The 23,817-nt window shown below is 35.6% G+C and overlaps 2 protein-coding genes across 4 annotated transcripts; one reads left to right on the top strand and one right to left on the bottom strand.

Moving 5' to 3' along the window:
• Positions 1-442: 442 nt before the first annotated feature.
• LOC131163631 (peroxisomal (S)-2-hydroxyacid oxidase GLO4) lies at positions 443-7,440 on the top strand. Its single transcript, XM_058120252.1, has 12 exons — positions 443-667; positions 1,960-2,107; positions 2,185-2,309; positions 2,390-2,436; positions 2,509-2,586; positions 2,728-2,852; positions 3,045-3,102; positions 3,772-3,834; positions 3,988-4,057; positions 4,719-4,819; positions 6,425-6,529; positions 6,998-7,440. The coding sequence occupies exons 2-12, from the start codon at positions 1,965-1,967 to the stop codon at positions 7,175-7,177; spliced, it is 1,095 nt and encodes a 364-aa protein (XP_057976235.1). The 5' UTR covers positions 443-667; positions 1,960-1,964; the 3' UTR covers positions 7,178-7,440.
• Positions 7,441-7,840: 400 nt separating this feature from the next.
• LOC131163612 (protein PHYTOCHROME-DEPENDENT LATE-FLOWERING) lies at positions 7,841-23,301 on the bottom strand. 3 transcript variants are annotated; one of them, XM_058120219.1, is made up of 12 exons: positions 22,988-23,301; positions 20,322-20,403; positions 20,153-20,217; positions 19,902-19,985; positions 19,107-19,187; positions 16,944-17,105; positions 16,750-16,848; positions 15,292-16,679; positions 13,869-14,095; positions 13,632-13,780; positions 10,017-10,055; positions 7,841-9,917 (listed from the first exon to the last, which is right to left on the bottom strand). In XM_058120219.1, the coding sequence occupies exons 1-12, from the start codon at positions 23,156-23,158 to the stop codon at positions 8,331-8,333; spliced, it is 4,134 nt and encodes a 1,377-aa protein (XP_057976202.1). In that variant the 5' UTR covers positions 23,159-23,301; the 3' UTR covers positions 7,841-8,330. The 3 variants fall into 3 exon arrangements, with proteins under 3 accessions (XP_057976202.1, XP_057976203.1, XP_057976201.1); XM_058120220.1 differs by lacking the exon at positions 19,107-19,187 and having other exon boundaries at positions 22,988-23,277; XM_058120218.1 differs by lacking the exon at positions 19,107-19,187 and having other exon boundaries at positions 7,841-10,055; positions 22,988-23,295.
• Between the last annotated feature and the right edge of the window lie 516 nt (positions 23,302-23,817).

Raw genomic sequence — 23,817 nt, 5'->3', positions numbered from 1 at the left:
AAAAAGTAATTTTTTTAATTATATTTTCTAAATGAAAATTTCTTTTGATAAGATTGAAAATTAAGAAACACAAATATTAAAAATGGGTAAAATAAAAAATTTGCTTATTGATCTCTTTTTTTTTTTTTTTTTTTCTTTCTAATTTTCCTTGAAACCAACAAATATTCAACTCCTTCATTCTTTTTATTTTCTTTTTTAATATATATATATATATTTTAATTTCAACTGGATCGACAGTGTGCAAGTTTAGGAAAACAAAACAAAAAATTTAAAATTAAAAACCAAATAAAATTGACAGCAATTATGTGCTTTTATTTTAGTAAACAAAATTTTAAAACGGGATTATTTAGGCTTATCACGAGACACCAGGCGACAAACCGAGAAACTTCGCATGGCGCGCAAAAACTTATAAGACGGTACCGTTTTGAAGCATTTTGAAAGCAACGTCGTCCTAACCTCTTCACTGTTGACATTTGGCGTGCACCGAGGCGGCGTTTCACATTACAACTATACCCCTTTCACTGCTGACACCACTCCTACTCATAGTACACAGCAAGTTGCCGAAAGAAGCCATTGGAGGAGCATTCACATTTTCATTTCATTTTATTTTTTTCTCCTCTCCTTTCTCTCTCGATAAGGGTGGAACTTTCACTTGTTGCTGATTCAGGTACAAGATACAGATTGTCCTTCTCTTAATCTTTAGCATTCATCATCTTTCCTCTTCTTCTGATTGCTCTAAGCGTTTTATGTTTTTTTTTCTTTTTCTCCTTTGGATCATAGTTGTAGTACTTTGGATTTCAAGTGTTTTGCTTAAAATGAAGAAAATGGTTTCTATTGGGTTGAGATTGTGCAGGAGATACCCCCAGGAGCAACCCATAAAAAGAAAAAGCTCTATTTGGGCTTTTTGAACCGAACTAACTATCTTCTTTTTGTGATGTTCGGAATAAAGTGGAGTTTGTTCTTAATTCCATGACCCAATTGGATTGTTCAAGATGGTGGAAGAAGTGATGAATTCCATTGAGTTGTGTTTTGGAGTATGAGTTTCAAGCGGTTTGGGTTTGGGTTTGTTTGGATTTGAACAAAGTTTAATGCAATTACGTGATTTGTTTCGTCCAAATTTACACAAATTAAAATTCTATGGTACTCTTCGTAGCTACTTTTTTTTTTTTTTTTCTTTTTAAAGTGACAAATAATCTGTATGATCAAACATTGGCAGAACTTGTTCCAATGTTTTGGTTCTGGATGACCTATATGGTTGTCATTTTAATTCACGTGGTCTACTCTTCTTCCCAATTGAGTTGTCCCAAACCCCTTACTCGAGTGAATTTGTAGGGACGCTAAGGCTGTGTTTGGGAGCCTTTGATTTAGAGTTATGTGGATTTGGATGAAATCCAATAAAATTTTGGATTGCATTTTGTTCAAACATAGACAAATCCAAATCCAAATCCAAAGCCTTAACTCTAAACCCCAAACAGGAGGAGATAATTCTCTTAATGATGGCTGTTTTTTCAGAAATGAAAGAAATGCAGTGGGGATTATGAGGGGACAAGGAATTATCTGGGGAGCTCATACAAATAATTTGTTGATCATTAGTCCTATGTTTGGGAGAGACCTTGGATTTGGATTTGTGTAGATTTAAACAAAATGTAATACAAAATTGTATTGAGTTTTTTCCAAATACATCCAAATCCAAATTCAAGGCCCGAAATCCATGCTCCCAAACGCAGCGAAGGGCATTTCAGGTTCTAGTATAATGTACTTGTTCAGTCACTTTGTCTATAATATCTTATGGTGTAAACAAATTTTCAAAGGGATTGGAAACTTTGAAGTGAATTTTCATATTTGACTATACACCTTCCCCACTAACACTCAACTCATCACACATTTGGCTTCTGCTGCACACTTGAAATTCATTTACTCACAAGAAATTCAAACACATATTGACTGCCATCTTTCCAGGATAAATGGCATCCGAACCAGTCAATGTGAATGAGTTCCAAGAATTGGCCCGGCAGGCCCTTCCAAAGATGTACTATGATTTCTACAGTGCGGGTGCAGAGGACCAATACACCTTGAAGGAAAATGTGGAAGCATTTAAGAGAATCACGTAACTTCTTGTTCCCCTAATGCTTAATGCTTTAAATGGGGTGCACAATTTACCATCAGTTTGCTATGGCTTCTTAGGTTTCATCCAAGAATTCTCATAGATATCAGCAGAATAGATATGTCAACTACTGTATTGGGTTACAAAATATCCGCACCAATTATGATTGCCCCAACAGCTATGCATAAATTAGCACATCATGAAGGTCTAATAAATCTGATCCAAAGAATTAAGTTAAAATTTGGGTACAATCATAGTTACACTTTTTGTTTGTATTAATTCCAGGAGAGGTCGCAACAGCCAGAGCAGCAGCTGCATGTAACACCATAATGGTATTAGTGTATCAAATATTGAGCTCATTGGCTTAGTCTATATGCCTGAATGCTGAGAATATTTCACTGTAGGTGTTATCCTTCACATCCACCTGCACTGTGGAGGAGGTTGCTTCCAGCTGCAACGCTGTTCGCTTCTTTCAACTATATGTATTTTATTCTTCTTGAGCTATTATAGTTCCAAATTTTCTTTGCAACTGAAATACTGGTTTTTATTGTTTATTTCTCCTCCTTGTAATGATCTCATTTACAGGAACTGAAACTTGTAAATTTGTATCCCTTCGTGAATAGGTATATAAGAGGCGGGATATATCAGCCCAGATGGTGCAGAGAGCTGAAAGAAATGGATATAAGGCTATTGTTCTAACTGCTGACACTCCTAGACTTGGTCGAAGGGAGGCTGATATAAAGAACAGGCAAAATAACATTTCTCTTTTGTTTCAGCAATTTTATGCATTTAGTTGCTTTTTTCATGTTCTATTCAGAGAAAACAGTATTTAGTATCTTTCAAAAAATTATGCCATCTTTTTCTTATTTGTTCATATTGACACAATAAGCTTCAAGCATCACATTTAAATTATAAGTTGTAACACTGAATACTTTTGCAGAATGATTGTACCTCAGCTGAAGAATCTTGAAGGTCTCTTATCCAGTGAAGTTGTATCTGTGAGTAGAACATATCTATTCTTTTTTTTTTCCTCGCTAAACATTACCAGAGAAATGTGTAAGACTTATAAGACTGTCCTGCCTATGAGGCTAAAAAGTGTGATGCATAAAAATGCGGGCGATCAGGTTCCTTGCCATGAGAGGCATGTCAACTAGAAAAAATTTATATGAATTATGCAAGCAATTACCCATCATCAATAAGAGTTATATGAATTATACCCCGACAATTCAATGATGGAATTGGGCTTCACTGCTACAAAATATTTGCTCCTCATTTCAAAATTGACCATGGGTTTAATCAGAGTGGTGCTTACATGGCTCGAAGGCAAGATAGATAGAAGCTCTCTCCCTGTAATTGAGAATCTTCACTTTTAGATAATCAAATTAATCATGCTGTATGAAAATTAACTTCTTGAGTATTTCTCAAAAATGCATGAATTAATATCCACAGCAACCTCTAATACTGTGGTCAGAGTACATTTCAACCTGAGAAGAGATGTTTACCTTCTATCATCTTTTCTTCCTATGTACATTCTGTGGAAACACGTACAAACAGATGCATTCACACAAAGATGCATGCACACATGCACAAGTGTTTTCATGTTTGTGCCTATTAAATGTATGTATTAATGGAAGTGTGTGTTCTCTCCATTTTGTAAACTATTGCAGGATAAAGGTTCAGATGTTGAAGCTTTCGCATCTGCACACTTCGATGCTACTTTGTGTTGGGAGGTCTAACTAATATTGCATTAACTGTACTTCTTTAGTGTTTGTTTTGGCTGGCTTTCAGCTTGAGTGACGGTTTTCACAAATAGAACATGTTAAAAAATTTTGCATGGTCTAGGATGATTTGCTATTATATTGATAGCATCACCACCTTTGCAGGACATAGGTTGGTTAAGATCAATTACGAAGTTGCCAATTCTGCTCAAGGGGGTGCTTACTCAAGAAGATGGTAAAATTGTGATTAATTTTTTAATAGTTGAATCTTGTCATTGCTTTTCGAACATTAGAAAGAAAGAATCACCAGTGCTTTTATTAGTTGAACTAAAATTTCTCTTTACATTTTTTATTAAAATTTGAGTTATCTTTAGAAGAGCTACGTGCAATGGTGCAAAAGCTATTTTGATCCTTATTTATGCTTTCTAAGAGGATTTTTCTTCACATTTGAATTTAGGGTAATAGCTTTCGAATACCTCGAGATGTTGAACAATTAAGCATAGAAGTCCTTTGTGTTAATAAAAAATTTTTGCACTGGATTTCACAATTTAAAATAACTTTTATTTTTCATGGAGGCCCACTGGGCTTGAGCTACGCAATTGGGGGTAACCTCTAGCCATCCTTTTCTGCAGTTTGAATCTAAGACCTCTAGCATAGATGTCTTATGCTTAAACTGTTGGAGCGCCCCCTTGGGGACAATAGAAAAAATAAATAAACAAAAATTCTATGTCAATAATTTATATATATATATATATATATATGCCTTTCAGCAACTTCCTTGAATTTCTGGCTCATTCATGGTCTTAGTAGTTGATGAGATATTCAAGCCTGAAAAAACAATTTTTTTCTATTTTTTTTTCTGTTTCCGATGATTTATGTTCCATTTTCTTTTGCAGCTATAAAGGCTGTGGAAGTAGGATTTGATGGGATTATTGTCTCCAATCATGGAGCTCGCCAACTAGATTATGTTCCAGCCACTATTTCTGCTTTAGAAGAGGTTTTTCTACTTTCATGCTTATCATGTAGACTAACATGTCGATAAGAAGCTCTGTATGCACCATCAAAGGCTGATGGCTGTGTTATTTAGTGACCTTTTTGGAGCAATGCTAGGCACCACGAGCCTGAACAGGTGACAGGCCTGTAGCCTTCAGCATTTTCCAACCTTTTATGCAAGATAGTACCATCATGGGGAGCAGAAATTTACTTTTCTGTTATTTATTTATTTATTCATTTTTTTTTTAAAGTTTTGACTCCCAGAATTGCAGTAGGATGCAGGAACAGTTGGACACTAGAATGTTTGTGTTTATGTCTGAAGACGCTGAACAAACTAGAAATTAGGGAATGAAACACTTCACAAATATAAGATTATGGACCAAATAATTTTTTGCTAAATAATTTTGAATAAAAAAGCATTGGTTTAAAAAAAAAAAAAATGAACTTCCCACACTTGATTTTTAGAAGGCGGGCCTCTTTGGAATTTTATCTTTTGATAATAAATATACTTAAATTGCATATGTATTGAAAAAAATATGGAATAATTATAAAAATTACGAATAAAGCTTGAAAAATTCAAAAATATTTTTTAAACTACTTGTTGATGATTTTAGCTCTAAGCATGCAAACTTAAAATTCATCCAGGTAAAACCATGCTAAGTGATAGTAATAAATATACTTAAATTGCATATGTATTGAAAAAAATATGGAATAATTATAAAAATTACGAATAAAGCTTGAAAAATTCAAATATAATTTTTAAACTACTTGTTGATGATTTTAGCTCTAAGCATGCAAACTTAAAATTCATCCAGGTAAAACCATGCTAAGTGATAGTTATAAAATTACAAACTTTAATTTGTGTTCATGACACAATATGCAGCTCTTTGTTGTTTTTGGAAGATATAATTAATGGGTTTCAAAGATACATCTCAGATTAGAGCATTCCTTATCCTTTCAATTACACATTTGATTAAGTTTTGCCAACACTAGCTTACTAACCATCTATTACTAATATTCGCAAACTCATATGCATGAAGCCTCAACTGAAAGAGAGCAAAAGTTGCACCTTTAGCGCAGATGTGGAAGACCTAATATTATGTTTGCCTTTTAGGAGTTTGGTATTTTACACTATTCCTTGGAGCTTTTGAAGTTGTCTTGTCTTGAGGTGACCCTTGATTTTGCCTTTTTAAACATTGCTTCAACTTTTGAATTGTTGAAACAAGAATGTATATGAGCGTTGAAGCTCCAAAGTGTGAACTTGATAGTGAAATTGGCCAATGAAAATATGAACAAAGAACATAGTGGAGCTGACTGATTTGACTGCATGTGTTCAGTGATGGACCACAGCCAGTTCCTGTTCCCAGATAGGCATGTCTATTGAAACTCTGCCCTAAGGTTTTTACAAGTCAAGCTTATGGCTTTTTTCGGAACTAAAAAGCAATGGACAAGAATATATATGTCAGCATGTATTCTGCATCCACAGTGGAACTTTCTCTTAGGAATGCATTAAATTATTCCTATGGACCTTGGCTAGATGAATTTAATCAGCAAATGGAATGTACCTCTTCAAAAAAGTACTAGTGTTCACATTTTCCTGTTTTCGCAGGTGATCCATGCTGTTGGTGGTAAAGTTCCTGTTCTTTTTGATGGCGGCGTGCGGAGGGGAACTGATGTTTTCAAGGCATTAGCTCTTGGTGCACAAGCTGTTCTTGTAAGCTCTTTGCATCCATATAGTTTCCCCAAGTATACATCTCACAGTGCACTTGCTTCCACTCCCAAATCAAGTATTTCATTAGTTTGTACATTGTACACGAAAATGAATAACATCCCATCCCCCACGTCCTGCACTGCACAAGCCTTCTTGTTGGAGATGTTAGCATCTAGAGGTGTGTTCATTAACCACTAGTGCGAGACAACTTTGTGATACTGGGCTTCTCTTTGGCAAATTGCTTTTTCTTTCGGCTGGACACAGATCTCTTTGTTCATTTTTCAAATTTTATGTTGGTCTGAATTGCAAAAAGCTCTTTCCAGTTGCTGCTGCTGCTTGGCCAGAAGGAAGCATCTTGCAGTTTTTTTTTATAATTATTTTTCTTATGATCACTGGAGCATTTGCATGTATGCTTCATGTTTTGTTGCTAATGTTTGCTGCTACTCAACGTGGTTATTGGCCCTCGCGCAGGTTGGAAGGCCTGTCATATATGGGCTGGCAGCAATGGGGGAATACGGGGTGAGACGGGTCATTGAAATGCTGAAGGATGAGCTGGAGATCACTATGGCCCTTTCTGGCTGTCCTAGCGTGAAGGATATCACTAGAAGGCATGTGAGGACTCCTCGCGAGAGACTCCATTCCATGCTCTAATTTTCATCTGAAGAGGGGGACTTTGGATTATATCCATTCATATTATTATGATCGATTCTCCTCCGTGTATTTTATATGTGTACGAGCATGTTAAATCCAAGGGCTGTAAAATTTGGCTCGTCTCCTAAAATTTAAGTTCAGACAGCGTGTGGACTACTCTCCTAAAATTGCTTTTTCCGTCTCTCCACAATGAGTTATTTTTGAATCCTGCCTTGCTTTTTACTGGTTCAGTTAGAAATAAAAAATTATCAGTGCTTTTAATAGTTGAACCCAAGTTATATCTAAATTTTTTATTTTTGAAAGAGCTGTATGCAATGGTGCAAAAGCTATTTTGATCCTTGTTTACATTTGAAATATTTATTTGACCACGCGTTAGCTTGAGATGACAGAGCATATATAAATTTTTATTAATGACTCGTCTCTGTGCTCCACATATATGCAAGAGATCTTTGTATGATGGTGGTGAGCAGTACAGACAACTCCAATCCATGTTCTACCTTGTGCCAAAGCATCAAAATGTACCACCACCAAGTAGGAGTTGAAAAGTTACTGATCTATTAAACAACCAATGCACATTAGGCTCTCTACAGTATCACAAAAAATAAATATAAATATAAAAAGCATACTCTGATAATGTTCCCCATGACCTAATAGTGGATTGAGTTGGCTAATTACTTAATCTTTTATTTACTTTCCCCATCCAACAAAACCGATAGAAAGCTACTGAGCTAAAAGTACTACTGCAACAAAATAATAACGTACACAAAATTTACAGCTCTCTTAAGGCATGAAATATCCTCTGTTCCCTCCCAAAATTAGATCTATGGGAACTCATAAAATTGACAACAGTCAACAGTGAAGAGATTCTTGCCTAGAAGCATGGGATTGGTGATCCTCCCCCAAAGCAGCAAGCCTCCCATCCGGGTGCACAACCAAATTTTAATTCATAGTACCTGCTATGACTTATTTTCTTCTATGAATGATGCTTGATGAGCTTGTTGCAAACGTGATTTCTTCTATACATGAAACATGATGAAATCTATCCTCTTGCAGTTCTCAACACCATCAACAAGCCTTGGCTTTTCCCATCTTCGGACTAGAAGAAAATAGGCATGAAGCAGCCCACCAAAAGCCTGCTACAAATGATCTCCTCCTATGCATTACTAACAGAATTGCTCTTGTTCACACCCTGCAAATCCATAGGAGAATTTGTGATACTACCAACAGAGCCAAGAGTCTGTGAACTCAGCTGTGGGCTTGCTGGACAAGCCTCTGGATTCCCAGCACTTAATGGATGGATGGCACCAGAGCTCATCTGCGGGCTCATTGGAGTTCTTTGGTTCATTTGCTGTGGGCTAGCCTGTTGCTGTTGCTGTTGCTGTTGCTGCTGCTGCTGCACTTGTTGATTCATCTGCTGCTGAATGCCCATGGTTGACGGTGAGCCCACTTGTGAAGGAGAAAGAACAGCCTGTAGAGGCGAGGTTGTTTCTTGTTGCTGTTGTTGTTGTTGTTGGTGCTGCTGTTGCTGCTGCTGCTGTAATTGCTGTTGTTGCAACTGCTGCTGCTGCTGTAACTGCTGATGTAATTGTAACTGCTGCTGTTGCGGTTGGTTCATGTATAGATTCATTAATTTTGGAGGACCCATGGGCCCCATTGCTGTTCGTGGCATATTGCTCATGTTAGCTCGGTTTAGAGTCTGGCCCAGCATAGAAAGACCAGCAGAACTTGGATTTATTTGTCTGGCTCCTGGCATCCCTGCCATACTTGATTGAGGGTTCCCTGACATGCCTGCTCGGTTCTGCGCCGTCCTAAGCCTTGATACCATGAGAGCAGCAGCTTGTGCTTGCGTAAATTGCCCAGGACGAAATTGCTGGCTTATTGCATTGATATTTGAAGCTTGACTCAGATTCATTGGGTTCTGACCCATACTGCCCATGCCAGAGATGGGCCCCATTGGAGTGGACATTCCAACTCCACCCAACCCTCTTGCACCCCCCATGCCCATCACATTGCTCAGGCCCCCAAGGCTAACATTGCTCATATTTCCCATCCCCACAGCTGTGCCAAGTCCCATCACCATTTTCCTCTGCATTTGTGGCTGCTGCTGTTGCTGTGGTTGCTGCTGCTGTGGCTGCTGCTGCTGTGGTTGTTGCTGTTGCTGCTGCTGCTGCTGCTGTTGTTGTTGCTGCTGCTGCTGCTGCTGCTGTTGCTGCTGTTGTAAGATCTGAAGTTGGAGGGGAGAAGGCTTGTTCATCATGTGTCCCCCTAACTGCATGCTCGAGTTCTGCCCAATTGGATTCAGGTGCGAGAGGGGATTATTTGCAAGCATAAGAGGTGACCTCTGGAACTGGGGATGCTGCTGTTGAATCATAGAAGGTTGATTCTGCTGCTGCTGCGGCTGTAGTGATGGTTGTGTGTCCAGCTGTTGTGGCCTGGCAGGCATTGAAACCCCAGGCAAGAGGCCTTGCGAGATCTGTAGGGACTGAGCATTTCCAGAGGGTAGCATTCTTGTGTTCGCCAGAACATTCCCGGATGAATTCAAAGATGCATTGCCACTGTTGGTTGGTTTTGCCACTTCATTGGATGGCTGACCAGGAATTGTTTCAGAGATTTGTGTTATCTCAACTGCTGAATTATTAGAAGGGATTCCAGATGCATTAGCTTGACTGTTTGAGGCAAGATTCACACGTGATGGTTTCGGTTGGACATGATCTTCCAGATGATATCCATCACGTATCATCTGCAAAAGGAGATCATAATACTTGAAGTAAGATGCAAAGAGAACCTGCAGTCTGAAACCCCAATTTTTAAAATTGGCAGCTAATTTTGAGATACATACCAGTGAACAAAACTGGGATGCCATCGAGTCCGCAAAGTACTGTTCCACAAGTTGGACATTAAAGTCAAATAACAGAAGAAACATACCATCCCAAATGCAGGCATGTGCAGAAACCAGATGCTGTTAAAGATTTCAGCCTAGATGGGAACTACCCTTTCCCCCACATTTCAGTTAACAATGTTAAATCATCCTAATTGCAAGTGAATAATGTAATTATCACCCAGTCATGACATTTGTTCTAGACCAGAGGAAAAGTACAATCCCTGCTTCATGATCTGAGATTCTTAGAAGACAGAGTCTCCATTGAATGCTAACTGCCGTTGTTGCAATTGCTCCACACACATTTTATGAGGCAGAATGCAGGGTGACAAAAATAGAAAATTACAAATTTTACTTAGTGGGTCAGTGCATAACACATCAGGTCATTGGTTGAAAATTTGGAACTCTGACAAACCCTTAATCCAGTAACTCATGTAACATTTCTTGAGTTGTTGCACAGGGGCTTATTATTATCACAAAAGAAGTTTATCAAAAGAGAAAGAAAATATACAATACAGGAAAATTAGGAATCCTAAAAAAAAAAACAACAAAGAGAGAGAGAGAGAGAGAGTGAAAAAAACAGAAAAAGAAAAGTCCGTAAACAAAACAATTAATAGAAAACAGCAGAGCAGACCAATCACATTGAACATCTTCAAGACATAATCCCTTGAAACAACCCACAGAAACAGCCCGTAAAGAAACCAAATACTGAATCTTATCCCAACGAAAACCCAAGAAGTCTTCTTCCCCTTTAAAGTGTGATCGCACAGGGGCTACTGTAACATTCAGAGTTAGGAGTCAATGTTAGATTCCTATTTCTTTCTTTGGTTTCTGCCTATTCTAATATCAGAAAATTATGGCATACATTTTTTCAACACATGCAACAAATCAAAGGGATAGATATTTGTTGAAGCACACAATGCAAAAGTGACTAGTGACTACTATAAGGAAAAATGGGTTCTGACTGTTCGAAAATTTTCAGATCACACTGATTTGTTTTTTTGCTTTAATTAATTAATTTATTCCTAAATTTTACCATTTCCCTCTTAGGGTTGCCTTTTGATAACATACTGAATCTAGCTTGCTGCTGTGATTACAAATTATCAATAAATGTCAAGACAGAATATGAGAGAACATTTCTGCCCATCCAACAACCATAAGAGTCAAAATCATATGCTTCTCAATTCAAATCATACAATTCTAATCAATTTACTAGCACATCAATTTGAATCTAGTAGTATTGAAATACACAAGAATTGGTCATCAGTCTTCTTGATGCAGGTGGCGCATACATCTGACCCAGATCCAACAAATTCAATTGGTTCTCAATCAAACTTAACTATTAAAAAAAATTAAAAAATCATATAATTTTTTTTAAGCAAAAAGTCCTAAAGCCTATTTCAACATATTATTGAATCAAAATGAGCAAAATCCTTCTATTTTATCTTTCTTTGAATTGCTTTAAAAATTTTGGTTTCTTAAACTTTTTCTAAAGGGTTCGATAATCCAATCTCCATTTGTTTGATTCTTCTCCAGTACAGTTTACTTTGAAGCTGTTAGATTACCACTTTACCAAGCTTAAGCTGTTAGGTTGTAGGCCAACAATGTATATCAAGCTTTCACGCTCCCCGCACGTGCAGTTTGACAGCATGTGGAGAGATATAGACACAATAATATCACCCATTATAGGGAATATAATAATTTTTTAAATACCACACAATAAATGTGGGCAACAAGACTAGAACTCAGGGCCTCTTGGTAACCAACGCTGATACCATGTTAGATTACCACTTTACTAAAAGCTTAAACTGTTAGGTTGTGGGCCAACAATGTATAACAGAAGCTAAAAGTTTATTTTGGAGCTAAGTGTTCTTATATGGAGACATTTTAAAGTTGGACATTTCAAAGGAAAGGAACTTTTGCTTTTTCAATTTTCTAATAAGCCTGAATATTAGGGTGCATTATTGTTTAATTTTCATCCATCTATTTCATTTTTAATGTGCTTTAGTTATTTTAAATATATAGATCTATCTTCCAACAAAGTCTTCTAATTTGTGCCAAATCTTCCAATTCAGATTTGATTCCCAGTTCAAGTCTCAATTCATAAAATTAGATTTAGATTCAACGTTCAAATCCAATTTGACGACTATGCCACCATAAACTACTCATTTCTCAACATAATGACGAGCAAACACATAGCACAGCAATTATATTAATATCATAAAGTCCAAAAGTAAATACAAAAAAGAAACTTGGTATAAAGATCACTTAACTTTCATAAATGTGCCACCATAGTCTTGTCAATCTATCCTTTTTATCCACACAAAATTAAAAGAACACTCCAACATTTTACAAGGCTTTGGTATATGTACAATATATTTTTCGGCAAAGGAATTTATGTAAATCTTATTAAATTACACTATACTATATATATTATATGAAACTTTAATCTTGAATTGCATTTTACTAGCAGTTTCAATCAGACTTTAATTCTCTCTTTTTCAAGTAGGTACAAGAAAGGCTTCAACGTGACACATTCAGATAACATGTGGACACTATACTATGCATGTAACACTAAGGGCACAAGGCGATGCCACTGGGGCTCTAGGGAGGGCAAAATGAACAGAGGGTCTTCCTCCATGCTTGGAGAGACTGTTTCGAGATTTGAACCTCTATCCTTCCAGTTTGGATGTGATACCCTTATCATTGAGTCAAGGCTCCCTCAACCAGGAATTATATTGTGTTATATTGTGAATAAGCCGTTGGTTCTACACATTTTGCATCACTTCAATCCTATTTCAATCCCCCAAATATATATATAAAAGATAACAGAAATCCATAAAAAAATAGTTTTTATATATTGTTTTTATGTACATTTTACAAGTTACAATACATCAAAGCACATTATGTATATTGTATTATATTATTGGTTGCATTAAGTCATACATTCATACTATATACTACTACAGAAAATGGAACTTTTGTTCTTTCACCATTAAAAAAACAAACCTTGCATCTATAAGATTACAGGAATTTCCTCTTAAATATTGGAAATTTATGTTTTCACAAATAACCGTCTTCTATATGATTATATAGTTTAAAAAATTGTTTCCATAAAATTTTTGGGATGAAAATTCCATTAAAGACGAGACAAAATACAATATGCGGAGGACATGACTCCATTAGTTATAACCTTGTCAATGTTTATTCACCGTATATTTACACAGCACAATGTTGGCTTGAATGACTGCAATGAATACAAAAGAAGGGCAACAAATAATTCATGTAACAGCGCAAGAAATGTTAGAATTGACCCTTACAGTGTATGATACACAAATCGCACTAAAAAAGCCTCCAATAAGACCAATGGTGCAGGCATTCACATGAAGATATATAGTAATGGTAGTTGAAGGTTCTCAACAGCAAAGAGAAATGGAGGCTGGTGTAGCTATAATTAAAAGAAGAATGACAAGTGCTCATTATCTAGAGATGAGACATCGAAAGGAATTCAGAAAAAAAAAAAAAGGCAATATATATGTTTTTTGGAAAGAATAAGGAGAAAAAAATGCAACTTACAGTGTTGGGCAATGTTGGGAGGTAATCCTCTGCAGTCAAAAAATCACCAACTTCTATGTCTCCATAATGCAGTGCTACAGTACCATCGTTGGACTTCTCTGACATGATCATCCTTGTTCGAGCTTTAGGAACAAATGAAACGACATTTCCTGCGGAAACAAAGAAGTATCAATACGCAATGGAAGAGTCAACTAGATAATGAGAGCCAGAAACGAGGCTCTAATTAATACAACAAACCTTGAACTATGCGTTCTGGCTGCACAAAGTTTAAGATTCTCATCTTGCAAATATTCATGCTGCCACCAACAAGTGACTTTGACAGCGGCATAGCAGAAGTGTCATCTTTGGTATCCTCACTATTGGTAACATTGGAAAGACAATGTGAGAGCTGTTGAGCAGAATATGTATTAGGCTTCCTCGTTGGAATGTCATCAACCTTATTTCTCTTGCAGCTAAGTTGATACCTGAAAGAAAAAACAACTCAGCATGTGAAACACAAGTCATATCAGTTACACAATTTAAAAACAAGCAGAAGTCAAAATAAGTGAATGTAAAAACATAAAAAAATTCCTGACAATTCTGAATTTATTATCTGTCTTGTTTAGTGTCTTTCAAAAAGCAGGCCCAATCTAATACATGTGGTAGGTTGGCAGCCAGTACAAACATCTAATCACATATTAAGAACAATAGGACTTCAAAAAGTAAAGGTGAGATGAGCAGCTAAGGTGGTGAGAAAAAATAGGGTTGCCCATGGAATTCAGAGGATGTTGCCCCAGCAGGGGTATGGGAAAAAGGAAATCATCCATCTATCACCAAATAGTAGAGATTAAAGCTTCATCAAGCTGAATTGACCATGCAGCTGCAACCAGTTTTAAAAGATGAAGGCATGATGCAAGCCGTTTTGACCTTCATGATGCAAGGCTTAGCCTTAAGCACATAAATATTTTGAGCATTTCATTTTGTAATTGTATGTGTATATATTACGTATATAGAAAAAATAAGTAAAAGTAGGAAAAACACAAATAAAATTTGAAAAAAAAAAATGATCTGTAAATTAGTTGTTGGCTATTCTAAGCACTCAAACTGAAAAATCATTAAGTAAACCATGCCAACATATTATATCATAGTATTACAAAATTCAAATTGTGTTCATGATCCAAGATGGAACTTTTAATTGTTTTGGAAAGGTTTAGATTCCAGAGTTTTAGAGGTTCACTAAGATTAGAACATTGCTTAGTCCTTTCTTATATACATCTAATTAAATTTTGCTGCCAAACTTAAAACCAAATTTCACTTAACATGCACAACTCGAAATGTGTAAACCTCAACCAAAAAGGCACCCTTTTATATAAATGCATAAGCATTACTTCTAGACTATGCATCAGGCAATTTTAGGCAGGCCTCAATTGCAGCTTTTAAAACATTGGCTGCAACATAGATTCCCCAAAGGGGGGAAAAAAACAGTCTGCAGTATCGTAAATAAATAGGGTGGATACAGTTTACCTCCACATGTTTTGATAAATTTAACCTCAATGATTGATGTGGGAAAGTTAAAATTGTTCAAATGCACATTGATACTTGTTCACAAAATTCACAATAATTTAAATAAAAAGCATCATGTAGAAACATCAATGAGATGGCAATTTTAGTAACATCTTACCTCATAGTCACCATTTCAATCTTTGAGAACCTTTCAAGCATGGTTTGATCAGCCAAAGGTGGCGTTCCAACCGAAGGACTGCCTGCATTAAAAGGAACACTAATGTTGCTCACACTAGCAGGAGAGCCAACTCCACTCACAGCAGGGGTCACAGAATTTGATCTGCGCTTGGCAGCAATTTGTGCCTGGTGTTGCCGTTGCACGGAGTCATTAGCACTGGAAGTCAAAGATGGACTTCCACCAATTGCAGAAACCGAGGTGACAGCTTTCTCCTTCTGTGATGATCCAATAGCAGTACTTGTTGCAACTGCACCATACTGTGGTCCTAAAGAGCCACTAGAAAATTCCCCAGATTTTGACGATAAGGGAGATTGAACCAAAGCCCCAGCAGACATGCGAGGGCTTTGTACTGATTTCCTTTTCTGGACCTGGTCTTCCTTCCTTAAATCCTTCTCAATATGCTGATTGAGATTATTCCAGGAAGACTGAGAGAAACCAGGTCTCATGAATGCATGCTGTGATGATAATCTTTGCTGAAGTCGTGACTGCTGTGGGTCCAGATAGTTTGTTTCTGTTTCCACCATCATATCATTTTTATTTCGAGTGAGATCTGGCCTGTCCAATTTCTCCGTCTCACCTGGTTCTTCCTTTGCACCATACCTTATCCCTTGCTGTCCCACAGAAAATGATGCAGTGCCAGCCTCCTGATTCAGAACCCCTTCAAACATCTGCTGGGAAAACTTCTGGACACCAGGGTTCATATACTGAAATCCTCTCGTGATTGACTGTTGCTGTAACAGTGTATTTTTCCAGTGTAAATCTGATCCATGGAGAGCATCCATATGTGGCCCTATTTGCTGCTGTTGAGTGCCATCATGTGCAAGTCTAGCTCTTTTATTAAAACTGGGCAGCGGAGACAATTGCGCATCTTGATTTTCCCTCTTTCCATGGAGTAGAGCAGCACTACAATTCATATTGTCAGTGTATGAGGTCATAGCGTCCTGCCCAGCTGAGGGAGTTCCTGATGCATTGACAGCAAGCCCTGATCCATGATCCTGCATAATTCTTGGGTTTCCAGCACTTAATTGGAACTTTGATTGGTTGGATACCAAAGGTACAGCCGGACTAGAGGCATCTGGCCCCAAGCTTTTAGGTCTCATACCTAACATATTGCTTGGAACAGTATTCTGAACAGTCAGATTCTCATGGACATGCTGTGACATCACATCACTCGATAAGGGTCCAGAGTCTCCCAACCTGCCGTTTGAAATCTCTGGCACTCTATCTATACAAACTTTCTTCCCATGAGGCTTATTACTGGATGTAACAATTACTTCTGGAGTCTGCCTCAATCTCTTCTTCCGCACACTGCATAAAGCCAAATTGAGCTGCAAAAAAAGTTCAACAGTGTTTACTAACATGAAATAGTTTCTCCAATCCAAGTCTTAAATTTAATACCTTTGCAGGGATGTGAACATCACAGAGTCTGTCCAACTTGGGAGTGGGATCTAGACAAAGTTTTGGTTGCAATGCTTTCAATATTCGGGACTCTACTTCCTACAGCCAAGACTCAAAGTGAACATGTAACCATGTTGCAAGCATTTGATTTGAAATCCATGTGATTAGAAATTAAAAGAGTGGATCACAATTACCATCAGATCACCATAAGTCCAGCAGTTATCCGAGATCAATGGGATGTCCTTTACTACATTCTCCAAGGACATCCTCAGACATACTTTATTAACAATAGGGAATCCATCTGCAGGTGGAGCACCACATCCTTGTTCAGATGTACACTTCCGATAATCTCGCACCTGAAAGTCCCAATGTAGCAAAAATTAGAAATACAAAAGCCAAAAACTATAACAAATGATCATCAATCAGGATAATCTGAATCATTTTAAATGTTAAGAAAGTACAAAACAACCCAAAATAGATCAAATTGTCAAGAGCATCTAGGTAGGTTATGACAAACCCAGAGTGAAAATCTCTAAGTAAGAATGTCAGAGCCCATTATAAAAACCGTCAACACCTAAAGTTGTAGATAATACACACTCCAAATTTAAATTAATATGGCTCTATATAATATATTTCCAAGACTACCTACTATGAATATAGAATTAAGGGCCTGTTTGATTAAGGATAGAACTGCCTCCGGAGATGCAGGATACAAAGAATACACAAAATCTCATTAAGTTTTTTAAGTGTTTTTAAAAAATCATTTTCAAAAATATACCCAAAAACACCCCTAAAAATACAGGTTTTCAGAAAACAATTTTAAGGTGTTCCCTGTGTTTTTCGATACAGTTCCCCAAATGCAATGGAGACAAGCAATATGAAGTAGAACCCATTTTTTAATAAAAACAATAACAACAACAACAACAACAATAATAACAATAATAATAATGACGATAATATTATTATTACTATTATTGTCAGTTGGATCAAACTTAACCAAACGCAATTCCACTGTTTTCATTTGCAGGAACAAATGAAAACCAAATGCACTTTTTTTTAGTTTAAAAAACACAAGATACAATCCCATGTTTTCGTTTTCAAAAGCAATAATACCAAAACATGTTTTTGAATCCTTAGCCAAAGGATCCTATGGGTACTGGTCTTTAATAGATAAATAAGATTCCATTAACAAAGACCAAGGGGACTGCCCAAATATGGTTAAAAAAATTTCTAAAAAAAAGAGCCAAAAGTAATCATAGTTCTAAAAATCAGCCTTTACTCCATTTGGTAATGTATTAGGAATGATATCACATTAACACCTCCACTTACATCATCATAATGCTCTACAGTCTACTTCAATACCATAAAGGCGCCGCAGTCAGCTAGAGGCCTTTATTCTGCCAGACCAACTGTCAATTGTTTCAAATAAATTTTCTAAATTGTTTGTATATCCTTTAAAAAATCAACTTTTTAAACTTGAAAAAAAAAAAGAACTATTTCCGTCATATGGCTATCAAATAGACAAGAATGAAACTCAAAATTAAGATTAAATTAATTCAAGATGAGCAATCAGTAACTTACATCAAGAATTATATTAGAAAATTTTCTTCTACAGGCTAGAAATTCTTTTATGACATAAATCTACAACTTTCCATTGCTTAAAAAATAGGATTAAAACTTTAATTTGAAGGCAGGTAGCCTCTAATCTTTGACCATGGGTAATCTTTTGAATCTTGATTAAATATTTACTCTATTTATGAAATTAAGCTATGAATGATGAAATATGTTCTATTTTTATATTTTGTTATTTTATGATTTTCCTTGTACGAATTACATTTTATACTCAAATTTGTGAATATTAACAAAGACATAGTTTTTTCCCCCTTTAGCAATATTTTTATGTTGATTGATTTGAAACTAGACAAAAATCATTAAGGGCACTAATTTGTCAGATTTTGGCACCCAAACATGTGAATCTATATTATATATGCCTTTTATCAATTTTGCTAATCCAAAAATGAAATGTTTGGGAGCATGGATTTCGGGACTTGGATTTGAAATTTTAGACTTAAGCTGATATTGAAAAAAATCAATACAATTTTGCACTATATTTTTTCCAAGTCCAAATCCAAGATTTGAATTCCATGTTCCCAAATGCAGGGTAAATTAATTTATAAACACAATATCCATTATGCATTATGCAACATGCAGAACAGCAGAGATTCTTACTATGAAGCAATACCATGGGCAAAATTCACTTAAAAACCAATGATATTTTTTTTGGCAAGGTATTATCAGAAATCCTCTATATATTTAGGCCGGTTTAATAATCAAATTCTGAACTTAAGATGACTTACCTCGCACAAAAGTGTTCCATCGACATATTTGCATGGAATATCATCAAGAATATCTGCAGGCAACCGGCCAGACTCAATTGCCTCCAGGTATATCAAAACATCAAGAAGAGACAAATTTAGTACCAGAATTGCTTATGGTAAAGAAATCACCTCATAAAGAAGCATACAAGCTCAAGAGATGCAGGTTTTCCAAAGAGTCAAAAGTAAAATAACTTTTATATGCCAATAATATGGTTACAGAAGGAAAAGTGTAATAGAAAAACCAGCTCCATTTTAACCCAGTCACATGGCAAAATAAATAAGGTCCACATAGTCTATTACTCACTCGTTTACATTTTCATGCAATCAAACCATCCTGGTGACAAGATTCCTTCTCAATTACCCAATGGGTGGTCAAAATGATTTACAAGATAGAATTAATGCCTGTTTAGCCGTGGAAAAAAAAAATTCATCTTAAGTTTTCAAAAAAACTACAAAAATGCCACATTATTTTTCAATTTTCAAACATTTGGACACAAAACTTGGAAACATCTCTTCATTGTTTTCAATGCGATCCATATAAATGTTGGAAAACTAGAAAACAATATGGCATCTTTGTAATTATTTAAAGAGCTGGAATGGAAAAAAAAAAGAAAACAATTTTTCACAACAAAACAGGAAAACATATGCGAGATCTCCATCTTTCTTTTCACCTACTCTCTTGATAGATAAAGCCCACATAGGATTTTCACTCTTTCACAAATACAATTTGGTTAGCATCTTTGGAAAAAAAAATGATAAAATTTATGTGCATACTGAGAAGAGAGTCTCTGATGCCCTATCATACGGACGCAGCAACTTTGGAACATCTTGAAGAAAAGCCTGATGTGCTGTCTCGCTCTGAAAATTTACAGATCATATAAACAATTAGGAGCTGCAGGACCCATCACACCCCTCCTCCCCCCCAAAAAAAAAGAAAATGCAAAAAACAAAACCAAAAAAAATAAAAAAATCTCCTTCATTAGTTTTCATAAGTCCTACAAAACTCAAAGGTCATTTCCACAAACCTCTGAAGGTTTCTTAATTGAGTAGCCATCAGGAAAGAGGTTCAATGTGAAAGAAACTTCATTATCTGTCAAAAGAAAAGAGCAATTATATTGAGGATGGTTAAACCCAAAATATTTTTTTGTTTTTTTTTTGTTTTGGGGTTGGGACACTAAATCTAATTGTTCTTACCTGCAGGCCTAAGAAGCCCTCCAGAAGAAATGGATGATGCAGAGTTCCCAACGGCATCATCACCAGCGTCAATGACATCAGCCTGTAAGAATGACAACTCAAGTTATATTCAATTTTTTTTCATATAAACAAAGAAATTTTATTAGAGAGGACAGAATGTACAAGAAGAAAAAAAAAAACACATCAAAAGTAAAATTCTCTCTTTACATCAAAAGTAAATAATTACAATTTCAGAGTCTAAACCCAAAACCAAACTCAATAAAAAAAGAGCAGATGTGGCAAAAAAAACACATCTGTGGACGCTGGAGACCCACAATGAAGACAGATAAGTCACTCTACTTCAAAGAAAGATACAAGACATAGCCACTCCTTTGAAAATTCTCGCATTCCTTTCCATCCAAATACACCAAATTATAGGCATAGTAGAGCATTGCCACAAAGCTTTCTTTATTAGAGAGGACAGAATGTACAAGAAGAATAAATTAAAGAAAACACATCGAGAGTAAATTTCTCTCTTTACATCAAAAGTAAATAATTACAATTTCAGAGTCTAAACCCAAAACCAAACTCAATTAAAAAAACAAAAAAGCGCAGATGTGGCAAAATAAAACACATCTGTGGACGCTGGACACCCACAATGAAGAAAGATAAGTCACTTTACTTCAAAGAAAGATATGAGACATAGCCACTCCTTTGAAAATTCTCGCATTCCTTTCCATCCAAATACACCAAAATATAGCCATAATAGAGCATTGCCGCAAAGCTTTCTTTATTAGAGAGGACAGAATGTACAAGAAGAATAAATTAAAAAAACAAAAAAACACAATGAGAGTAAAATTCTCTCCTTTACATCAAAAGCAAATAATTACAATTTCAGAGTCTAAACACAAAACCAAACTCAATAAAAAATAAAAGCGGAGATGTGGCAAAAGAAAACACATCTGTGGACGCCGGACACCCAGAATGAAGAAAGATAAGTCACCCTACTTCAAATAAAGATACGAGACATAGCTACTCCTTCGAAAATTCTAGCATACCTTTCCATCCAAATACACCAAATTATAGCCATAATAGAGCATCGCCACAAAGCTTTCCTATCCTTTCCTTTACCAAAGCCTCTAAATGTGATGGTGAAAAACGTATTTTGAAAAAGTTTATAGAGTATCATGTCAAAGCTAATGCCAAAGAGAGACTCAATCAAAACAATAGATTCCTTGCACCAAAAGAAAAAGAATGAAATAACACTTTTTTAAAAGGCAGAAGAAATAATCAAACACTCTGGTCTACAGAAAAAATAATCTAATACCCTGTGTCCATTCCTGAGGAAATAGAAATAAAAAGAAATGTAAAGTTTTGAGGTTAAAAGGAAGGAAAACTCCAATTCAACAAAATAAACGGTTGATTTGGCTCAATTGCATGGAGAACTATTGCTTCTCATGTTAAAATGACGAGAAACATAAGGGACTGTTTGGAATCATTTCTTTTTTTCTTTTTTTTTTTTGCTTATTTTATTTGCAGATTATGAAAATCCTTTTGTTTACGTTACTAGTTTCCTGTTTCTGTTAGTCAATATTAGAAAAATAAAATAAAAAGATTTTATCATTTTATTTGTTTATTGCCATAGTACTTTAATATCCAAAATTCGCTTTTGTGGACTAAATCATTCACTTTTACATAATATTTTATATTAAAATACAATGACCATGTGAGTTTAAAATATAATGACAAAAAATATCCATAATATTTATAAAATTTCAAAAAAAAAGCAAAAAAAGAATTCATTTAAAGAATATTTTTAATTTTTTACCATAATATTTTTGTAAATATCATGTCCAATAGGCTTGTTCTTGGGGCACTAAAAAGCATTTTGATATATAATAATTAAATATGTAATTATTATAATTTTTATTTCTCATATAAATATTTTAACTTTGTAATTTTTTGAATTTTCATTATTCTAATCATATTTTTTAATTGTTCTTTGATTCAAGGACAAAAATAAGCATTTGTTCAACTAGGTTTTAATTTGTTTTAGTATGGGAGATATTAACAAAAGAAGTTGCTAATTTTCAGTTCTCAGTTTCTTTTTCAGGGTTTTAGTTTTAGCTTTAGTTTTGTTTACATAATTTTTTACAGTGATTCCAAATGAACCCCTAAGATTAACAATGCACTCGTTCCCTTTTGCTCTATCGACTATCGTCTCAGATCCCAAACAGAACAGATATTACAGACCCAAAAAAGCACAATCCTAATTTCTCTATGTGCAACTTCTTCGAATGTTCCTTCATTAGTTCATATAACCATCACAAGGAAAAAAAGAAACTAAATTAGCAACTATGAAACACCACATTCAATTATTTACCCAAAAGAACCAACAAGGAACAGAGAAGAACAGCACAGAAAGACGAAATGGAAAACTTAGGATCTAATATCTTATCTGGGTTTCTCACCCCTCCACCTCTCCACCCCACCCCACAACCCCAAACACAAAAAAAAAGTGAGAGAATGTGAAACGCATCTGAATTAAACAAATTGGATTTATTTGAGCTCAGTTGAGCAATAAATTCAGTTTTCACCAGTCCCAAACAACGAAACTTCTAAAACGCAAACCTTCAGAATTTTACGTACTTGTAGTCGACGACACAAACCCCAAAGGAATACCGTACCTCAGGCTTTCGAGTAGTTGTCGTGGTCGAAGAAGACTCGTTCACCCCAACAATTCGCGAACTCTCCTTGGAATTAGAATTCGGAGCGGCCGCGTCGAGAGAGGGCTCCGTTAGGAGAAGCTTAGGGCGAAACCTAGTTCCAGTCTTTGAGACCTTGAATGAAACGCCCATTGTGTCATGCGATTCTCACAAGCTCCGAGCTACGCAGAAGCTACATGCATCGATGCAGACCGCGGCACAGAACGCCGAGGCGGTGGTTATGGGAGAAAAACCCTAATCTTTTTCGATAGGGAGAGTCGGTTTAATCTGAAGATTCTTCAACAGAGAACGGAGGACGTGTTCAGTGGGACCGGTAAAGAAGAGTGCCACGTGGAGAGTTCTGAAGCTGGTTGTATGAAATAAGCGTTCTATAAATTTGGACCAAAATTTTAAAATTTTGTCTAAATTCACGAGAAACAGTTTATTCTCTATTTTTTCAGTTTTTTTTTAATTACATAATTATTATTTAATTATATATATAATTATATTAAAAAATATAGAAATAAAGATGTTTTTGGAGCATATAGGTTATGCTGCATTCCTAAGTAAATGTATTTGTTTCTTTCATTAAATTGCACTATCTTATTTCTGGAAGTTGAAAAATATTGAGAAGAAAAAAATATTAAAAAATATTTTTTTTCTTTTGCTTGATTGTCAAAAAAAAGTAGAAAAGAACACCAAAAAAAAGGTGTTCACATTATTAGCTTTAAGTTTTTCCTATTTTTTAGTTATATAATTTTTTTATTTTTAATAATATTTTATATAAATAAAAATATTAAAAAATAATAATT

Source organism: Malania oleifera, chromosome 9 (assembly GCF_029873635.1).
Source record: "Malania oleifera isolate guangnan ecotype guangnan chromosome 9, ASM2987363v1, whole genome shotgun sequence".
NCBI lineage: Eukaryota > Viridiplantae > Streptophyta > Magnoliopsida > Santalales > Ximeniaceae > Malania > Malania oleifera.
This window is presented reverse-complemented; position numbering and strand designations above follow the sequence as displayed.